Here is a 21,965-nt window from a genome sequence, read left to right on the forward strand (position 1 = left end):
ACTGCTCAACAACTTTAAAAAATTTCAACCCTTAATGGTGCAATAGTAATAATAATAATAATAATACAAAAATAGCTTTACAAATCTACGGCCCATTATTCCAAAACTCCAATAGTTTGAAAAAATGTCCAACTGAAGTGAAAGCCGCCAGCCCATTATCCCGAAAACAAAAGCCTGTGCCTGAATCTAACCAGACCCTTACCCAGAGATGTCAAAAGTATTCACATTCATTACTCAGGTAGAAGTATAGATACTAGGGTTTAAAAAGTATCAACTCAAGCTTTTTACTCAATTAAAAGTGTAAAAGTACTGGTTTCAAAACTACTTAAAGTATAAAAGTAAAAGTAATGTAAGGGGGAAAAACATTTTAATATCAATATGCTTTTTCAAATTAGACGGCGAGTTTTGGAAACGTAGCTCGTGGTACTCGGGTGCGCAGAGCTTGCAGCGCATTCGAAAGGAGTTGTTTCTGCATCCGACCATGGATGTAGAAGGGTTGGGTGGTCTTCCTGGCTACCAAGCTCCTCGCTGGTGCTTGGTTGGGACATTTCGCTCGAGTTCTCTTGAGTCTTTGCCAGCGGACATCTTCGTACTAGGCTATTTCCTTGCTGGAGTGTGACGTGATTTGTGTCGTGGGCAGGTGCGATGGATCGCGTACAAACCAATAGGGTGTCGGAATGGTATATGTTTATACTTCTCATCCAACCACAATCAAATTCACTGTATCCGGATGGCGCAATTTATCTGGATAGGTTTTTGGTGTTTTTTTGAACGATGACAAGCCGAAATGAAAACAAGCCGAACTGAAATAGGAGTAACGAGGCTATTTTTAAAATATAAGGAGTAGAAAGTACAGACAATTGTGTGAAAATGTAAGGAGGAGAAGTACAAAGTCTTCTGTAAAATAATTACTCCAGTAAAGTATAGATACCCAAAATTTCTACTTGGTTTGCGGTATATTCTTGGGTTTTCTCCGGCCAAATATTTGGCGGTCCAATCAGCGAACAGAGGGAGTGGCTGAGAGCGATGACGTTGAGGCTGTGCGCTAGAAAGATGCGAGCGAAGCCATTCGGTCCGTTGTGGCAACCCTGCCAAATATCCAGAAGTTAAAGCCCGAGCAAGAACAATCTTTGCTGAGTTGTGTTGGGGGCCATGATGTTGTGGCACTCCTCCACACGGGGTTTGGGAAAAGTTTGATTTTACAGCTCGCTCCGTTAGTGGTGAACGAGTTGGCTAAGGCTAACGCTAGCGATGCTAATGCTAGATATAAGCCAATAGTTGTTGTCGGCCTCCCCTCTTGTTGCACATGCGCATGACATACGTCACGACCAAACGTTAGCGATTGGTTATGGCAGATCCAGAGTGGCTCTGGGCAGATCCAATAGTTTTAAACTTCAACAGAGTCCCCGCCTTCAAGGAAGTTAACACTTGTCAATGGAGAGTGGCCAGACTCTCTGTACAAATGAAATGTACCAGAGTCTGGTAGGACCAGGCTAAGTTTAGCATGCAGAGATGCCAACAAAATGTTCCAAAGTATGGCAACACTACACGCCTGTGATAAAAATAAATGCATTAAATGCGAAAGGATTGTTTCAAATGAAGTACTCTATTGGTATCGGTGTCACTTTAAGAGTACTGGTATTGGTATTGGTACCGTAATTTTTAGTTTTTAAACAATACCGTAGTTTTTGGAACAGTGGACTTTTGTTTTCAGGATAATGGGCTGTCGAACCAATGGGCAGTCCCCAAAATTGTGACACTGTTTTTAGTTCCCAAAAGTCTTTTGGAAAGTTTATAAGTTGGCATGCGAATTTTTAATACAGTGTTCCTTTGAATTTTACAAGGCTGAAGGTCCCAGTTAATTATACAGAAGATTGCCTGTTTTAATGGAACAGGTCACTTTGACTTTCAGAGGTGATAACCGGAAAATAATTGCTGTAGTCTATTTTTATAATCCTATCAAGAACTGTGTAACACTGGATAATTAAGTTAGACAATAAAAATGAAATAAACATAAGTGTGCACAGATTATAACTTGTTTTTCTTTGCCTGATGTTTTACCCAAATGCGTCTTAAATAAAAATGCTCCATATTGTCTTACAGTTGGCAAGCTGTAGTCTCGTCTGTTCTTTCTGTTGGCTCGGAGCGGATCGTGTTTTCGATTTGATATAGGTCAACTTCTTTGGTTCCATCCCACCTGGAAAAAGCATAGAATGAAACTCATTTCAGAGGTCTTCTCAGCAGTCAGACTTTATTCTCTCTCGTGTCGAGAAGAGGAGTCAAACGTGGAGTTAGGAGAACAGAAGGACTCTGGCAGGCTGAATTCTTCAAAGAGAGCAAGATTATCATTCCTGCATTCAACGAGGCAGGAGATCTGAGTGACACTAAACGGGTAGCGGCTGGAAAAGGTGGCAAATCTGTAATTCTGAGCTTGAAGTGACAACCATCTCACCAGACAAAATAAATGAAGCTCGAGTTTAGTTCGCCAGATATGGAGTGACAGTTAAAGGGTAACTACCGTTTTTTTTTCAACCTGGACCTATTTTCCTATGATTTTGTGTAGGGCTGGACCCGAATATTCATATATTCGAATATTCGTTCGGTGGGTTGGTATTCGATTTTAAAATTTGACATTCAAATATTCGTTTTTTTTTATTTTTTATTTTGGTTTATTTATTTCCTGCATTTATCTCTCGTTCACACTCCAGTCCAGTTGGTGGCGGTAATGCACATTTAAGTTGATTTGCCAAACGCCAATAAACTATAAAGAAGAAGAAGTTACTGTCGGTACACGATGATGCCGTGCCCACTTCGAGCATTTAGCAAGCTGGGCAGAGAAGCTAGCGGCGATAACAAGTGCGGAAATGGAAAACTGTTTCACGTTTTTCCGTTGTGATTTGGCCAGAAACTTCAACATTGTGAGGCTAAGAGATCGTTTTGGAATATAAAGCTTGGATATTACATTTCCTTGGACTCTTGGGGATTTATGAAAATCAAGTTTTGGTCCACTTTGTACCACTTTGTTGCTGAAAGGACAACGACAACAGGTATGCATGCACTCTCGGCTGCGCAGATTACGGCTAAATTGTTTTATTTTCTTTTACTTTGTAACAGTTGTGTACATGGCTGTATATTTTAAAGATGTAATGCTTTAAAGTTATAAAAACGCTCATGAGTGGAAGTTTTATCGAGGATACAGCGACGCCCCCAGTCACAAAGTGTCCAGTTGACGAGACGGTGATCCTTGAGAGGTTAAAAGTTTATTAATTCTGAACGCGTCTGGCCTGTCTATTTATATTGCACCAAATACGACACTGCTGCACTCCCTTGTGAAGTCGTTTGGATGAAAGGTTCTCAAAATAATCAAAATGAAAACAAACAGACAGACACATAGAGATTCCTGCCTTTATTAGAGATAATAATATGTTCCGAAGCTTCGAATATTCGATGCTCATTACTACCGAAGCTTCGAAGCTCAAAAAATGGTATTCGGACCAGCCCTAATTTTGTGTCTAAGTGACTGATGGGAACAACAATCTTTGACATTGGTCCAGTATTAAGCGAGATCGCTGCAGTCGGCAGCGGCAGCGGCGAAAAGCTACAATGTAAGTTGTTGGGGTAATTGTCCAGCTTGTATTTACCTTCACTAAAGTGCTCGTTTTGCCACTGACAGGCTCAGGTTAATATTCAAAGTGTCTGACAACATTATGGAAAGGATTTCTAAGGAGGTCGACCTTTATGTTAAAGAGTAAGATCCTTTTATTGTAAACATAAAAACATCCGCAAAATTGCATTCGCTAAACCCACCAGACTCCTTGTAAATAAACAGTAATTTTAGCATCGTAAAATACACTTCATTCAAAGTCGACAGAAACAAAATGAAACTATGAAAAGCCACTTTTCCAACCATCACAACTCTAGTTTTGGTTGAAATAAACACATAGTTTACTGATTCACATGTGAAAATATGTTGGCTCTATACACAGTAAAAGTATTGCTTTTTTAAATGGAGTCTGGTGGGTTTAGCGCTAGAAACTTCAGAGCTGTTTCTGGTTGAATGGAAAGGTCTCAAAGAAGTTTTAAAGGTCTATCTCTGAAGGGATCCTTTCCATAATGTTGTCAGACACTTATTAATACTAATACTAATATTAATCTGAGTCTGTCAGCGGCAAAACGAGCACTTTTGTGAAGGTAAATACAAACTGGACAATTACCCTATTACCTTACATTGTAGCTTGTTACCCTTTAAGGTTGCTTAAATCAAACAGCCAAAAGTATTCAATGTGTGTCAGAAGAAATGTCCATTTAAATATGCATTTCACCCAAACAGCATTCAGTCTGATGCAAGGTTAGCAAGCTGCACTGTCTCTGGGTCCAGAAGGGCTTCAGTGTCAGATACTCAGAGGTTTCCAAACTAACCTGACAACTAAGTAGAATGTAGAATTGACAGTTTGCTAAAATAGCGATTGTGCAATCATAGCTTAGCAACCGTGACGAAGCATGTCAGGCCTGTATGGCTTGGGTTTCTCTATACCAAAGCATTGCACATGCACGTGCATGTGTCTGTGACAGTGATTGAGCTAAGAGTTTGAAGGGTCGTGTCTGTTTATTTTAGAATTTACTTAATCAAAAACACGAGAGAAAAAGTATAAGGAATTTATTAACTGTGTGTTTATCTGCTCTAAAGCATGCCTGGTTAACTAGCTTACAAGGCCAATGAGCATTTCATCAGCTAACTAGGTACATTTTAGGGGGTTAAAAAAAAGTCCTCCGTTACAGCACATCCACTGCGTGGTATTTCCCCATTGCATGGCATCTGCTCCTAGGTGCCTCAATATCAAGAGTTTAGGCTAGCTCTGCCTGGCTCACTACTATATTTGGTTAAAGTTTATTTCAAAATGAGTCAGCTGGAAACATTAAAAAGTCATCTGGAGACGGGGTTTGGCTAACGCTTATTAGCTAGCTGGCTAGAGCTAATAAAGCCTGCCAGGGACATAGACAATATATAATGGACCAATAGACCCCGTTGCTCTGGACGGAGACCAGTGAAGGCTATTAGAAGCACTTTTCCGGTGATGGCCAGCTTTACTGCGCAGCCTCCAACTGAGAGAATGTGACGTGAGCAACGTGTCTGAAAGTTGTAAGTCTTCTGGTAGCTGTGCCAAGAGAAATCTCAATCATTCCCAATCTTACAGATACGGAGACTGTAGGTGTATGTAAGGAGATAACATGGGCACAGGCTAATTATTGATCACTAACATGGTAGTTAACATTAGTAATTAAACCTAAACATCTCATGTAAGTCGAAACTGCCTGTGAGCTTCTCCTGTACTATACGGTAATTCCTCTACTATGCGACAGTAAGTCACTTGGTTATGACACAATCGTTAGCTTATTTTTACAAAAACGTCTGCTACGGAGCCATAACGTAAGGTACAAGGTAATGGAGCCTTTTATACATTGTCGTGTTTCTTTGGAACTAAACAACGGACAAATAGAGTCTTTAAACGCTTCAGATGTAAAGTTATTCGCAGTCAAGTGACGTAAAAAAAAAATGGCGGAATGCTAACAGGAAGTGATGGCCAGTTAGCAACAAAATGGCGCCATGATGGCTCGAGTTCTGAAGCGAAGCTTACCCCCTTGGCCAGGGACAGTTGTAATTTTATCCTGCAAAATCGATGGTTGTCGGTTAGAAATGAGAGCCCTGCTTTTGTCTACCTCTGTCTGAAATCAGGGACGCATTGTCTGTAAAAAATAAAAAATAAAAGAATGCGTATGTGACGCATGAGAATGAAAAACAAAAAGCTTGACAGGCATAGCTACAGTACCTGGGGTAGAGCAGGGAGCCAGCAGTTTCAGTTCTCAAGCTTTCCAGGCTGTAACTTTTTTTTTTCAAAATCTGTTGTTTTTCTACTGCAGCTCTACATGACTCATGTGATGAAGTACGCTGTGGATATGCACTTTTGCACATATGCACTTCGAAGTAAGATTGTAGGGGGGGACAGATTGACAATCCCCCCAAATAATAAAGTCAATCAATCACCAGCATATTTAGTGTACATTACTGTAGTCATCTCCCCATTCTGAAACTGTTCAGATGAAAATATATATTATGTGTGTGGTGGAGTACCCTTGGGGCTTCACTCTAAAAACATGACTCGTTAAGAGCCACCAACACACAGTGAAAATGAGAGTTTTTCTCCGGCTCATGCTGTGTGATTAGCATACCGAGCAGGCCACGTCTACACGGTGTCCTCCTGCATGAAAGCTATCAGTGTAGCGATGAAGGCTCTGGTTGTTGTCATGACACACTGAGATCACTGCTGCTTTTGCTAGTCTATTGTGTTGTTATATATACACGTTCTCCTTCAATTTCACTGGCACACTTGACAGTAGGGCTGGGTGATATATCGATATTATATCGATATCGTGATATGAGACTAGATATCGTCTTAGATTTTGGATATCGTAATATCGTGATATGACATAAGTGTCTTTTCCTGGTTTCAAAGGCTGCATTACAGTGAAGTGATGTACTTTTCTGAACTTACCAGACTGTTCTAGCGGTTTTATTATTGATTATTTATCTAAAATCTAAGATATTTTGCGAGAGCACCAACTGTCAACTCTAGAATATATCGCCGCAATATTGATATCGAGGTATTTGGTCAAGAATATCATGATATCTGATTTTCTCTATATCGCCCAGCCCTATATTAGAAAATATGGGACGTAGAAATAAGTGCTGAAAATGTGTAGAAGAAAAATTTAACAATTTAAAACATTGGAAAAAACTAAAACAAACCTTATGGCGCTTTGATTTCATAAAAGGTACTCCTGTTGTTATACTGTATATATGTTCACATTTTATTGTTATTTGAACAGCTGAGCATTGAACCAGGTGAAGAAACATGTTTATTATTTATTCATTTGATTTTGCAACTGTTCACTGAAATAGCCGGTTTCTATGAAACTACATGTGACATGTCATATTTGGCTTTGACTTTGACTGAACATTTGCTCTCACTTTGCGGAAAAAATATCGGGATATATATCGTATATCGATATTCAGCCAAAATATATCGGGATATGACTTTTGGTCCATATCGCCCAGCCCTACTTGACAGGAGTGGGTCTTTCATGAAATGCATTTCCTCAACGTAGCTTCAACACCTCCTTGGTGTGCTCTTTAGAATGGATAAATGAATAATAAGTGACCCCCAAGCAGAACTTTCATTGGACATGTCCTTTTCAAAGGAGAGTGACAGATGGCATATATATTATCTGCCTGTTTTAAAGCTTATACAGCAACATTTGTTAAATAAATAAAAAATCCTATATTGATTGCAGGAGTTTAGTGGAAGAGCTTTCTATAGATAGTGTTAGTAAACTAAATTTTTCAGCTCATAATCAAATATCAATTATTGTCCAGTAAATACTGTCCACATTCAGTGTGAATCCTTAGGTTCCTCAGGCAAGGCTTCATAATGTAAATTTAACATTTAAATGCTGCGCAGCTTTTTTCTTTGTTCTGCATGTCTATTAAGTTTGTTTAAACAGCTGCAGATAAAGATTATGCTACACTAATATTATTAGTATTATACTATTTGTAGAATTAGATTCCCCTGGTGGCTGCGTAGGATTGTTTCTGACTCGTGTGATCCAAACATTTCCAAGAGTGTTGTTTTTGTCGTAGCATAGTGTTGCTACAAGCTCGGGGAGCAATTATTTTTTCATCATTATTTTATGCCCTTATTGGATTAGCCTGCTGCCTACATGTATTTACTGTATGTTGATGAAACTGTGATATTCTTGAAAGGAAGCTGATTTAATAAAAGAAGACTAACTCATTTAATCCAATGAATCACTTTTTTTTATAGGGCGATGAGGACAATGATAAAATATGACGACAGACATTTAAAGCTTTGCCATTCAGTACAGCCCTGCAAAACACAAACACTGACAATATTGTAGGAACCTTGTAGATAAGAAACATGAAAAACATCTAATTCGTCAACAAAATGTGTCTTGTGTATTCTATGTATCTGCATCAGACCGATTAAGGCATTCATCGAGTTAAAACGACCTGGTCACGACAAATATGTGCCGTTCATTCAAGAATTTGCTGAATTTGACATGGAATACTACAAGCAAACCTCACAGAAAGACGTAAGAGAGATTATGCTTTTTGGCTTTTTTTCCTTTTTTTTGTGTAATATATCTTTTTTGTGCATGTAATAGGTTTACAAAGTGAGAAAGCCCAAAGTCCACCCCAAAGGGAGTTACCATCTCCAACAGAAAACACTGTTCACAACTTGCTCCAAACAGCTCTATTGTAGTCCAGCCTTTACTTCAGAGACAAACGTGGTCACAATGGCCCAATCCCAAAGTCCGGACTCACAGACTCACAGACTTTGGTGCGCGTTCTCGCGAAATTCGTAAGGGCTTTAGGGTTGTCCCAATGTCGAATTTCAAAGAGCGTGAGGGTTTGAGTACACACTTACCGAGCCATTTCCGTGAGTCTGCATCGATGCAGACTTCACCAAAGGGAATTACCCACAGTGCAAAGCGTTGTGACGTTTACAGGCAGAGACGATAGGGAAATCTGGAAATTACAAAATTACGCGACCCCAGAACAGACCAACCTGGTGTCCAGCTGGTAAAACAAGAGTTTGGAATCAGGTAGCTGTCTCGTGAGCCTTGGTCGTGTGGAAAGCAACAAACTTAAAATGAAAATTCCCAAACCGGCAAGTGTCAGCAACATCTTTGTTATTAAACGTCGCCAAGGTAACATGTGATCTCGTGAAGTGCTGTCCCGATCCCGTTTCTACTTATCTGAGCCCATGTGGCCTCACACACTCGCCCACTTAGTACCTGAGATCACTTAAGTCTGTGAGTCCTTAGTCCGTAGTCCTCAGGGCTCACTTTGGGATTGGGCCATTGTAACACCCGTTATAATGCTCGCCTAGCTGCTAGCATGACACGCCCTCATACTCTGCTTCTGACTGGCTAGTAGTCCTTACCTAGGTACTGTCAAGGCATGCCCTTATACTCTGCTTCTGACTGGCTAGTAGTCCTTACCTAGGTACTGTCAGGACACGCCCTCATACTCTGCTTCTGACTGGCTAGTAGTCCTTACCTAGCTACTGTCAGGGCACACCCTCATACTCTGCTTCTCACTGGCTAGGAGTCCTTACCTAGCTACTGTCAGGGCACGCCCTCATACTCTGCTTCTGACTGGCTAGTAGTCTTTAACTAGATACTGTCAGGGCATGCCCTCATACTCTGCTTCTGACTGGCTAGTAGTCCTTAAGGCACGCCCTCATGCTCTGCTTCTGACTGGCTAGTAGTCGTTACCTAGGTACTGTCAGGGCACGCCCTCATACTCTGCTTCTGACTGGCTAGTAGTCCTTACCTAGGTACTGTCAGGACACACCCTCATACTCTGCTTCTGACTGGCTAGTAGTCCTTACCTAGCTACTGTCAGGGCACACCCTCATAATCTGATTCTGACTGGCTAGTAGTCCTTACCTAGCTACTGCCAGGGCATGCCCTCATACTCTGCTTCTGACTGGCTAGTAGCTACTGAGCATGTGCAACTCCCAACAAAGATGGGACAGAAGTGAGATGTCTCACTCTGTAGCTAAAACGGAGAGCTCAACACACAGGGTGAAAAGAGGAGCTGCAACTATGTGCAGTACAACAAAAATATGGTGTTTTCTGAAAATTAAACCACATAAACCTATTCTGATATAACCTCTAAATACAATTATGAACCTGAAAATAAGCATAATACGAGCACTTTAAGAAAAATGTTATTGTACGATAGGGCTGCACAATATATATCGTTTTTGTATAGTCATCGCGATATCAACTTGCGCAATAAACACATGGCGAAAGGACACAAGACACTCAAGAGATTTTTGGGTGTTAGTTGAAAGAAAATATCAGTAGAAAACTGCACTTTACAACGTAACTGTCATTCTTTTTTGAGAAGTGCCTTTTTATGTTCAACTCAATGTTCAAGTTGTTCAATAAAAGAACGTTGGAAATTATTTCCTTTCATCTGTTTTAAATTCACCAAACAATTTGTTGTATTTTGGAAGAAAACTAAAAGTACATTTCAATATCGGTTTACATATTGCAAGTAATACCGTTATCGTGATGCTCAACAACGTCATCACATATGGCATTTTTGCGTCCTATCCTGCAGCCCTACAGATGAGTCCACGGCACTAAAAAGGAGAAAACCCTTGGAGCATCATCTTTACTTTACTGCAGTCCACATGTGATGCTTGTTGATTGGAACCTCTGTGGCTTTACTGTACCTGGCGGAGGTCTGGGCAGCCTGCTCTTGGTATCACACACACTGGCGGAGGTTACAATGGGTTCACACTGGGGTTGGATGGGCTGAAGGTAGGCCACAGTGGGAAAAGGCACTGACTGGATATGGGTCATGGAGGAGTCGGAGAGGGAGTTTGGCACCCATGCATGGCTGCAGTCCTTAAAGCCGGAGGGTATCCTCCACCGGGGTAACGGGGAAGGAGACACGTCCTCGCTGGACGAACCGGGGACACTGGGAGGACTGAGGGACTGCTCGGGGGTGGATGAGGATTTGGGGAGGAGGTGCAGGATGGAGGAGAAGAAGGAACAGGATTCAGGAAGGGGGATGGTTCCAATTCCACTGTCCAACGTTCGCATCTTGCAGCCGGAGCCTGCGGCACAAGGAGAACAGTTGAAGTGGCTCAGGCTCGAGGGAAAGAGAGGGAGAACAACAGGAATGGAACAACAGGGTAACCATGGTTGAAGTGGAGCTAAAGAAAGCTGTAAAATACAGGTACACTAATATAATAATAGACTGTCTAGTCTGTTCATGGAAAGGTTAGACAGGTTAGACAGGCTGAGTCTGTTGATATTTTTAAGACACAGCTTAAGCCACTTTTATTCTCTGGCTTTTCATTTTAATTGTAATTAATCAGTGTTCTTTCCTTCTATTTTATGTATGTGGGTGTGTATGTTTATGTATGCACGCACGCATATATGTATATATGTATATTATCTTTTTATTCGATTTCACGAGTTTCAATTGGTTTCTTAACTTGTTTTACTTGAATAGAGTTTTATTTCCACTATATCTATGCATACATGTGTGTTTTATGCTTGTATATGTTTGCACTTTGGTGCAAACTTGTTTGCTTTTAAAGTGCTATATGAATGAAATAAACTTAAATTTAAAACTTGTATGTCCTGCGCTGTAACTCTGCATCAGCGTCTGTGTACAGCTGTTCCACGTGGAGAATAAACTGTTCCTCTATTGTGGTGGATAAAGTGCTAGAAAATAGAAAAGTGGAGATTTGAATCAGGGAAACAGCTTTACCAATCAATAATAATGGATCTTCTCTGCAGCATCATGCAATTGTTTCCTGCCACATTATCCTGACAGTTTGAGCTCTGAGCAGCTAATTTCTAGTGTTGTGTTTTGGTCATTTCAAAGCAGACATGCAACAGACTGTACTTTTGAAAAATATTGCTTCAGTACAATCTAACTACACATAAGTGTGAGGCCGGGTAATGATTTTGCTAATTAAACCATACATGTAGCCCTGCCACAGGGGAGGACTCGGCCAATGCAAATCAAGCCCACTTGAACCACTGCTTTGTATTACAGATGTTGTTTAATGGGTGTGTGTGTGTGACTGCTAGCATGCATCGGTCACGCTGTGAATATGAAATGCTCGGAATGGCATATGAAATGAAATTTAAATACACTCCAAATGTGTGTATTGTATTTGCAACATATCAGACATGTCAACACGTCAAACACGCACGCTTATGATGTATGTGATGTTTCTCAGCTGTGAGGTTAGAGATGCAGAGTTTGCATTGTTTAATCAAAAGTCTGACATTGTGCCTCCAGAATTACACACTATAACACAGTTGTGACACTAATAAACCTCGGAGTTTGTGTCACTTACATTGCTGTTCGGCTACATTTTCGATCAAAGAACCATCTATCTTTCCAAACAAATCCTCCAGGAGCAATCTAAAGAACAACAAAATGTTTCACAGCAGGCCTCCATCCAGGGCGCACAGAGTCTAAATAAGAGAAGATATCCTTTAGCTGTTGTCATGCACGCTCATGTTTTAGTATGTGCCCTGTGGCAGGAGCCTGCAGGCAATCTCACGCTGGAGCAAAGGCAACAGCTGCTCCCCCCTTTATTATTTAAGGTGTGCACACATGAGACTTCACACCCCTCATCTGGGTGTCCGATTTTCCTCCCTTTTTTCTCAAATGAATAGAGTTTTTATTTTTATTTTTTTATTTCTCACATTACCAGAAAATGTGGATAGGGTAAGGGTACAAATGTACAAATAAAGTTGAAGCTACTGTATTTGTTGTCACGGAAATTCAGTGTTAGGCTTCGAAAACACAGAAACATGCAGTATTATAGGACCAGTTTTATGTATAGTACTTGAAATAAACAAGATACTATCACATATTACAAATAAGTTGCAAATGCCAGTGTATGCAGCACTGAAAACATCTCACTAGCTCGGAATAGCTTTATTTAGGGGCCGATTCACGGACACGTCCATCGCAGTTATACGACTATTGCAGCTTCCATGTATTCAAAGGGAGCTTTAAGTGTCTGTGTATGTTAGGAAGCAGCCCTTGAGATGAAAATGGTTAGTTAACAAGTTGTAAACAAGAACAAATAATTGAATTGAAAAGACACATAACAGAGACACTATTGATTAGTTTGGTCTTTAGTTGCAAGTTAACTAGAACAGCTGTGACACAATCTTGTCTGGGAAGGCAGAATCACGGAGGCTGAGATTTGATTGGTTTCAACCTTCCTTGAACATGGACCATGAGGTTGTTGTCTTCATCACATCCCCTCTACCATCCATGCTCAATCAATAACTACCCTTCAGTAATGGTCTTCTGTTTCATTTTAAAACATAGGATACTATGTGTGCATAACATAATCATAATAACATGTTGTACTTGTTGTAAATAATATTATTTCTAACTGAAATGAGGTTGTCCTCAGCCAAAAAGCGTAAAAAAGGGGCCAGGTCAAAGACTTGTACATCTACAGAGTAAACTCAATTCAAGTACAAAAGCATGAAAAAAGAAAAAAAGAAAAAGAAAAAAAAAGCCAAACAAGCAGGAGAAAGGGGGGAGGATTTGTTCCAGGTAAAGCTTTCATCAGTGTTCTGTGGTGAGAAAACACATCCCTCCTCAAAGTCCATCTGAAATCATAAATGTCACCCTTATTTGTAATTTAAAAAAAAAGTTAGAATGAACATTGTACAAAAGATAAATCAGAATGCTCCTTCAGCCTCTAAACCTCTGAGTGGGTTGTGTTGATTGACAGCTGGTAGTATCTTACAAGACACAGACACACAGCGTTTGCTAGCTGTGCTGTGAATAAAGATACAAAATGTAGCATCTAAACATTTGTAGTAGGGCTGCACGATATGAGGAAAATATCGAACTGCGATTATTTTGACTGATGTTGCGATTGCGATATGATTCACGATATAGGAGGGAATGATCATTTTGGTATCATTATTCTCATTTTCATTGAAAAATATTAAAACATTTTTTTTTTTTTTTAAATGATTATAGTGTGATTTTTGCAAGGATCTGTACCAATCAAAGACGTTTATCTTTAGTCTGTAGGATAGGATTTGTAGGCCGGGACGTCTCTGCAGCACCACAATACCTATTTCATAATGGTTTGACACATATTTTGCCTTTAACAAAAATTGTGCCCCCTCTGCGATTTGGATATTGTACTAGTGGTATTGTACTATTGCCATTTCAATAAAATTGCAATTGTGCAGCCCTTATTTGCAGGGACATTTTTAAACTGCTGCCGAGCTAATCAGCTGTCTGCAAACTGACATGAGCACTTTGTTTTGCTGGCTTATTCACTCAGTCATGGTCCAACACAAGACCTGTGTCCATATTATAATTCATACTTGTCTTGGCCCTACGCAGAATTCAAGCACAAGGATTGGCCAGGCCTTCATGCTCATGCGACTCGAGGTACCGGAACCCGATTTGTTCAGGTCCTATCTCCCAGATCAATGAGCCATCCTGACATTAACTACTCGAAGTCAATGCCTAACCTCAACCAATCGGGCTGCTACGCAGGGAAGAGAAACCCAGTGGAATTCATAATAATGCGTTCATGCCTGTAGATGAGAAGAAGATATTAGCTAGAAAGCTAATGAGGGCTGAGGTTTGGTATCTGTGTGTTGTGTCACTGCAGTAACTGTCTGGACATTAGTCAGTGTCTCTATCAGCCTATAATGTACCTTTCTCACAGCAGACATTTTGACTTGTCACAGTAGGAAAAGCACAGCTGAAATTGATAACCTTAACGATTCCATGGGCGTCAGTTTGGTTTGAAATGTGCTGGGGACAGAGACGTATTTGGAAGTACATTTCTGGAAGTGCTGGGTACAATGACGCATTCATTTTTTTTTTCTCTTTCGCGCAGGTCATGTTCGAAAGACGCTGGTTTAATGTACGTAAACAATGATCAATGATCACCAAATTTCTCTCTAATATTGCTCCTCATAACCACTGAAAACTGTCAAAAAAAATCAAACCCAAAGTCCAATTATTATGGACGTTATCTGACATCTGACGTGCTTCTGCTTCACATTTTCAGCAGGGCAGCGGAGCGGCTGTAGGTTGACTCCCCATGGTTCTCATGGGCTTTATAAGTCATAACGTGAAAAAGCTTAACATGGTTTAATAACCTAATAAACCTAAACAACGATCAATCATCACTACATTTCTGGTTATTCTGGCAATATGAGAGAGAAATTTGGTAATCATTGATCATTGTGTAGGTACAAGCTTTTTCCTCACCATAGGCGCCAATGAAGAAGAAAATGTTAATGTGAGATAATTTATAATCGTTGGATTTCGGTTTAGTTCTTTTGACAGGCTCAAGTGTTCATTACAAGATATGGCCATGATAAATTTGGTGATCATTGATCATTGTTTAGGTACATTAAACCACGTTAAGCTTTTTCACGTTAAGCTGAATGGCATCTGTTTTTTTGCGCATCTGTCGCTCAAGAATTTGTTATGGGACTTTTTTTTTTTAACTAAATTGAGATTGAGGTTTTCAAAAAAAGTGGTGGGTACAAAATGACTCATGACGAAATCTGGTAGGTACGCGTACCCACCGTCCCCACCGAAATCAACGTCCCAGTAAGCTATTTCATTTCAGTCAGCATGCACAATACCAGGGCCTCTTCTAAGTGGAATGCAGCCATCATTAATGGTTTTGAATACACCTGTGCTTTTCCTACTATGACATGTCAACATGTCTGCTGTGATAAAGGTCTATAGAATGACAGTACAGCTTCATGGACATCTATTTTAAATGACTCTCTGTCTATGTAAGCAAAGAATGACATTCCGATGGGTGCCATCATGGAACTAGAACATATAAAATATAAATTTCTCCCTTTTGGGAACAGATGTTTTTTTCTCAAAGGAGTGCTCAAGACATATCATTTACACAGGAGATATGTGCACTGTGGGCTATTTAATTTCAGTTGACCTTTAAAATAAGGGTTTAAGAGAGATAAAGAAGAAGTCCAATTTGATGAGAAATAACTAACACAGCCACACACGATCAAATGGAGTTCCTCAGTATAGTGTAAAACTATTATTTTAATGTTGTTTTTTGTTTTTCTCATCTTAGTTTGAAGCATCAAGTTGAAAACAACTCTGTCAACTCTACATGAGGCCCAACAAGTTCATGCTAAGTCTGGATGGCATAATTCAGCTCACTGCTGAAGGCAAAGTTAATTCAGTCAGCAGTGGCTTGGATGAGCGTGCCTAGCTGGTGCGCTGCTGAAATTGTAATGAGGTGATTAACCCCTGAGGGCAGGCGTCCGCCCGTATCAAACATGCTTGATATTTGCAGCGTCTTGCCGATGGTGTCACTCTGGCCAATGGAATTTCAGCAGGGTCCGTCACCAGCCCTCTATCCGAGCGACGTGGAGTTTTATCGGCTGCGATTTTTAATTAAGAAAGTGACCGCAATGAAATAAGGACCACATAAAGTTTACTTCCTGTCTAGTTTCTATCTTGTTTGACTAGGCTGTCAGCTCTAGTTTTAACTAGGTAGTAAGTAGAAAAAGTGTTTTGACATTTTCGGGATACTTTCAGGTCCAAAGTTTTGGAACCAATCCAAAACAGACCTGGTGCGCATAAATCAATTTTAGAATAAAGAGAAACATTTTAAATACACCCAAGGTTAATTAGAACTGATCCGAAAGGGACCCGAGAGACCAGTCCATCCCGATCTAAATAGACCTGATAATTAGATTCAAAGTGTGGTCAAACCGAGCAGACCCAAACTGGGGGAAAACACCAATACATGCAGCTGCAATACACCAGCAGTCATTTTCACCTGACCTTCAGAGTTCACAATCACTGTCTGTCTCAAAAGAACTATTTTTGTCATGTGATGGTTATGCCGCATCATTATCTGTTGGGTCATTAGATTAATTGGTAATTTGAATTACGTATCAACACAATCCAATACAATGGGACCCTACCAAAAGGTCCTCCACACCATCCAAACACACAGGCCATTTGTTCCTACCCTCTAATAGGACTCTAAAACAACCAGCAGCAGAGAGTTGTAGAATAGCCATAGCTCCCTCAGGATTGTCCCCATCCTAAACACTGGGTAACTGAGGTAACAGCTGAATGCCTCATCTTTTTTTAAGGCTGGCCTGGAGCATCACATTTTTTATTATAATAGCCTACAGGTAGCCTATGTGTGGCTGTGATGAGCATTGTGATAGAGATTGTCCAGGTTCAAAACCAAAGTTGAAAAAATGTCCATCCCGAGGCACAGACAATAACTTTTCTCTGAGACAAACTCTCTACAGGATTCCCAAACTGTTAGTGCGTCATGACAGCGAGGGCTCCTCTGTGATTAAACGGGATGAAAGTAGTGAATGTGATAAGCCATGATTGCCACAGCCTCTAATACACCCACCTATAATAATGCTTTCTTTCTGATCCCAACCTGTGCCCCAGTTTGCTGCAGGTGCGCCAAGGAAGCCTGGTAGCGAAATACCCGTAGTAAACCAATGTGTTTCCTTGACAAAAAAAAAAAAAAAAACACTCTTTTTATTTTATCGTGAATTTGTGACTTTATGTTCTCAGATAATATCAAAGTTTTCTTCTTGCAAAATTTACCACTTTCATCTCAGAGAATTTCTGAAAATGTTCTCGCATATTACCCCCCCCTCCCCCTCCTGGCTCCTTAAGACGGTCTGGCACTTTTAACTTCACTTTTGACGTCACATTGGCGCGCGACAAGTCAGGAACAGCGACTGTAAAGAGGCCTTAACAGCAAATACACACTGTTGCGTATAGCAGCGTAACGCTGCTATTATTATTTCAGTGCCCATGTTTCCAATCTGTCCGTTCGTACCGGGCACGTAGTGTCCCTGCGGATAGATTCTGTGTCTCCTGTATTTCTTGTGCGAGAAAGTTTCCCTCATCCTGTCTCTTTCTATCGGAGAGAGAGAGAGAGAGAGAGAGAGAGAGAGAGAGAGAGAGAGAGAGAGAGAAGGGAGAAGGATCGCTTTGTGACCGGCACGTAGAAGTACGCGTCTGGTATGAATGGCCAGGCGCACGATCAGGCACGTATTTACGCTACGTGACCCTTACGCGTCCTGTGTGTTCCAGCTGTCAGATCGCCTAAAGGAGCCAGGTTGGGGTGGTGGATTAGTCAAACAAATATGGGATTTTTACCCCGGAGACCTTGGCCCAATTAAATATAAAAGTATAAACGGCAAGTTTTTTTTTTTTTACTTTTTTGACTTGAAGAAGCATAACAATTAAATTATTTTAGCCCAAACAACAATCTTTTTTTTAAACTTAAGTGTGACTGTGTTAAAGCTAGTTAACATATGAGGACAGAAAAATGTGGGTACCTGCCGCCGTTGGCAGCTAATTATGAAACGCTCCTATGGGCCGTATTAGAGGGCAGGAATAAAAACCAATATGGTCGTGTGGTTTGGAGGATTGGTTGGGATGAATAGGTTCATGTTGACTGGATGAGCCTGTGCATGCAAATTTTCAGTGCATGGATGTGTGAAGATGAGCGCTCAAGGCTGTATACAATCTCCCCGGGCAAACTCTGCATGAAATACAACCGTGGTGAAATGGTTCTTATTTGCCCAGATTCAAAGATGCAGAGGTAGAACAAATACAATGAAACATTAATATGGAGGGGGGAAAAAAGCACACACTGACAAAATTCAGCATTTTGCAAGTTTGTTTGACTGCTTAAAGCATAGTCATCATGTTTATGACTTACACATCTGTCATATTTGGTCTTCACTTCTGTCTGCAAACTGTAAAATGGTAAGCACAGATAAAACCTTAAGGCTAGCATGCTCAAATTGACACAGCTAACATTGCATTGCAGTTAGCTACGTTTTGTTAAGGTACCAAGATGTTTTAAGTGGGGTCCATTACTAACTGCAGTGACTGTAAGGAATTCCTCCGACAGTCCTACACAACAGAGAATAGAAAGTCTGACCTATTACAGCGTCCTGGTTGGGGCTCTTCACGTTGGATCCATTTTCACCATCGGCTCTCAGGCTCATCATCTGCATCTTTGTGGGTTTTTTGTAGAAGGACAAAAAAGAAGTTACCTACATGTTCTTTCATACTTCTACAATGACATTGTTTGCTTTTATCTATAGTGCCTCATTAAACGCTACATCGCACTGTAGTAACCCCTCTAACCTTGACAGTGCCATAATGTGACTAAATAATGAATTTGCTCCATACTCTTTTTGTGTTTTTGCCTCTACCCTTATTTTCATCTCATGGTCTCTCTATTTACATCATGCTACCAACAGTCTTCTAATTGACTGATACGTGGCACTCTATATGCTTCTGAGAGTTTGGGATGTAGGAGGAGGGATGTCAGATCTTCTTTAAGCAGTCCTCCATGGAGATAGACTGGCTATCACCAGACCAAGCTCAATCTTTTAAGATTGAACATTAGTCTGGGGAGTCTGCTCTGTGTTTTCTACTGCACAAGAGGCGTGATCAACGGGCATGGTTCAAATGACTCTGTACGCAATTCCTTCAACCAATCAGCCCAACCATCCGGGTGACGTAGCAGCGACAGCAGCGACAGCGGCATCAACGGGTCGCTGCGCTTCGGTGGCCGCCAAGTTGAATGTAAACAAAAAGCTGCTTGGTCGCTTCTATATCGTCATCGTGTTAAATGTCCCATGGCATGTACATTTCACTTTTTTGTTTTTTGTGAGCTCAACAATTCTTTTATTAGAAAAGATTGAAATGTTACATTTACAGTCACATTTACTCTGAACACGCATAGCGCAAACTACAGTACGACATTCAATACATAGCTCATGAGAGATAAAAGCGAGATGGTGAAGTAGATGAAAGATAGCAGATACAATGTCAAAATCAGCTACTAAGTAAAAAGCATTCCCCAGAAAATAATAAAAAATAAAAATAACATATGTATAAAATAAGTAAAATTAAATAAAAATAAACACCCACAAATCTACATTCAGGTCAGATTTTTCTGTTTCACAAAGTGGTCTTGGCTGGACAGTGTAATCTGCGACCATGCCTGGATGGTTGTTATTTTGGCCTTGTTAAGGCGTGCAGTTGTACACTCAAGAGAAGTAATATACTGGTAGGCAGTTTAGCCAGTATTGTGATAAGGGTAGATTAGGGTGGAACCAAAGCCTTAAGATGGTCTTCTTTGCTGCCGTAAGCCTCGCCAGGAGTAGTCTACATTGGTTGAGAGTGAGGGATAGCTGTGAATCATCGTTAAGAAGGCAGAGGGAGGGACTAGGTTGTATGACAACATCCAGTAGTGATGACACTATAGAAAATACTTCCGCCCAGAAGCGTCTGATTGGGGTGCACTCCCAGAACATGTGCATTGTTGTGCCAAGTGCCTGATCCGGGCAGTGAGTGCAAATAAGATTTGGGACTAATTTCATTTTGAAGCGTTTCAAAGGGGTAGCATATGCCCGATGTATCAGCTTGAAGTGTATGAGTTGATGCACAAGATTTTTTGAAGCACTACTCAGGTTTTCCCATATATTTCCCAATAATGGAACTGGGCCCAGTGTTTTCAATTCCCTTTCCTCACTTTTTTTTAAAAAATGAATATGGGTTCCCCCAGCCTGCCTATGGTCCCCCAGTGACTAGAAATGGTGATAGGTGTAAACCGAGCCCTGGGTATCCTGCTCTGCCTTTGAGAAAATGAAAGCTCAGATGGGCCAATCTGGAATCTTCTCCTTATGAGGTCATAAGGAGCAAGGTTACCTCCCCTTTCTCTGCTTTGCTCACCCAGAGAATTTGGTCCACCCATGAGAGAGAGACATCATGGCTTTCAAACGAGCAAAGTGGCAGTTGGTCAAGGCCACACCCCCACCCTCCACCTTGCCCCCCCCCCCTCTCCTCCTCAATAGCTACAGACACAGAAATGGCACGTACTAAGGAAAGCTCATTGTGGGACTGGCTCTAGTGGCTGTAATTCTGCACCAAGGCTGAATTTCAGGAAAGAGACTTCAGATACAGTATTAGGGGACCACTAAGGTCTATATAAAAGAGACTTCAGATACAGTATTAGGGGACCACTAAGGCCTATATAAAATAGACTTCAGATACAGTATTAGGGGACCACTAAGGCCTATATAAAAGCATCCAAAGAGCACCATGTCATGGGACATTTAAATAGCGCAATAGCGTGTCAGGTGGATAAGCCAGTTTGTGATTGGTCCCCGTAGATTTGTAACGGAAGCAGGACAGATAAACGTACAGGTTTCCAGCCTGAGCTGCAGGGCGAAATCAAATCGCCGGCAGATTGGGCTGGGTTTACCCAGTCCTCCATGGAGAGGTTTATGTGCACAGTTTCACAGGTTTTGAACTTTAAACTATCAAATATTCAAACTATAACATAGTGGGTCTGCTTGAAACTTGATGTGTTCAATTGTTACATTATTGATACATTCGGGGATCCCGTGGTTAAATTATGGACACAGTGATACATTTTTAAGGTCTTATAATAAGGGCTGGTAATAAAGGCCGAAATGATGAAACTGTATGTAAGAGGGTTTGAGGGACAGTTTGGGAAATCAGCCTGAAGCACAACTCACTTGTTAAGACGGTCATGTAGTGTTTTTCTGTTTTTATTTAATCTCACTATTTTTTTCAAATAATCATTCAAATTACATTTTTTTATTCTATTTCTACTTTTTCTTTAGTCTTTGGTTGTTTTTGTTCTTAATGTGTCTTTCTGGTGCAATCACAGTAATGTCATATTACCGAAACAAACATACTTAACATAAAAACAGAGTTGGGGAACACATTTATGTAAGAAGACATTTTTGTGATTAGAAGTAAAACTGTCCGCATACTAATAAAATAGCTGCCCCTTTTGTAGGATTTAATTTAATTTACCTTTGGCTCCCCGATGATGTCAGAATGTCCTTGTATCTCATTCAGGGACATTCCTGGGCAGGGCATTGAGATGCATGCCCGCACTGCATCATGAGACTCTCTTTTCCCAACAGAGCTGTAAGAAAACAGTTTGTCAACAGATCACTACATACTGAGATCCTCTGATATTGACTCAACATGCCCAGGGTGATTCTCGTGATAAATTACCCTATATGTCTTGAAACCTCTGTATTAAATGTGTATCAGATGGTCTCTGGGCTAAAGAGACTGACCAAGACCACTTGATGAAAAATGGCTGAAGTCATCTGAGGCAATAAATTAGTTTATTGACAATAAGCTACTGTATCAAGATATCTGCCAGAACAAGCTGTGAAGGTTTAATGTTGGGATGAAATTTCAATGAAAGTGAACATCTCAAAAGCACAGCTATTGTGTCAAA

At 40.6% G+C, this 21,965-nt stretch overlaps 1 protein-coding gene across 1 annotated transcript in view; it reads right to left on the reverse strand.

Annotated features, from left to right (window-relative positions):
• Window positions 1-9,857: 9,857 nt before the first annotated feature.
• The window catches only part of LOC114563689 (nck-associated protein 5), a 46,016-nt gene continuing 33,908 nt past the window's right edge, over window positions 9,858-21,965 (reverse strand). Inside the window, exons 9-11 of the mRNA XM_028590483.1 lie at window positions 21,527-21,641; window positions 18,609-18,684; window positions 9,858-10,715 (exon numbers count right to left, since the gene is read on the reverse strand). Of these exons, the coding sequence (XP_028446284.1) occupies window positions 10,273-10,715; window positions 18,609-18,684; window positions 21,527-21,641 (634 nt within the window). The 3' untranslated portion in view covers window positions 9,858-10,272. The remainder of the gene's footprint in view (window positions 10,716-18,608; window positions 18,685-21,526; window positions 21,642-21,965) is intronic.

This window comes from Perca flavescens, chromosome 11 (assembly GCF_004354835.1).
Source record: "Perca flavescens isolate YP-PL-M2 chromosome 11, PFLA_1.0, whole genome shotgun sequence".
Taxonomy (NCBI): Eukaryota; Metazoa; Chordata; class Actinopteri; order Perciformes; family Percidae; genus Perca; species Perca flavescens.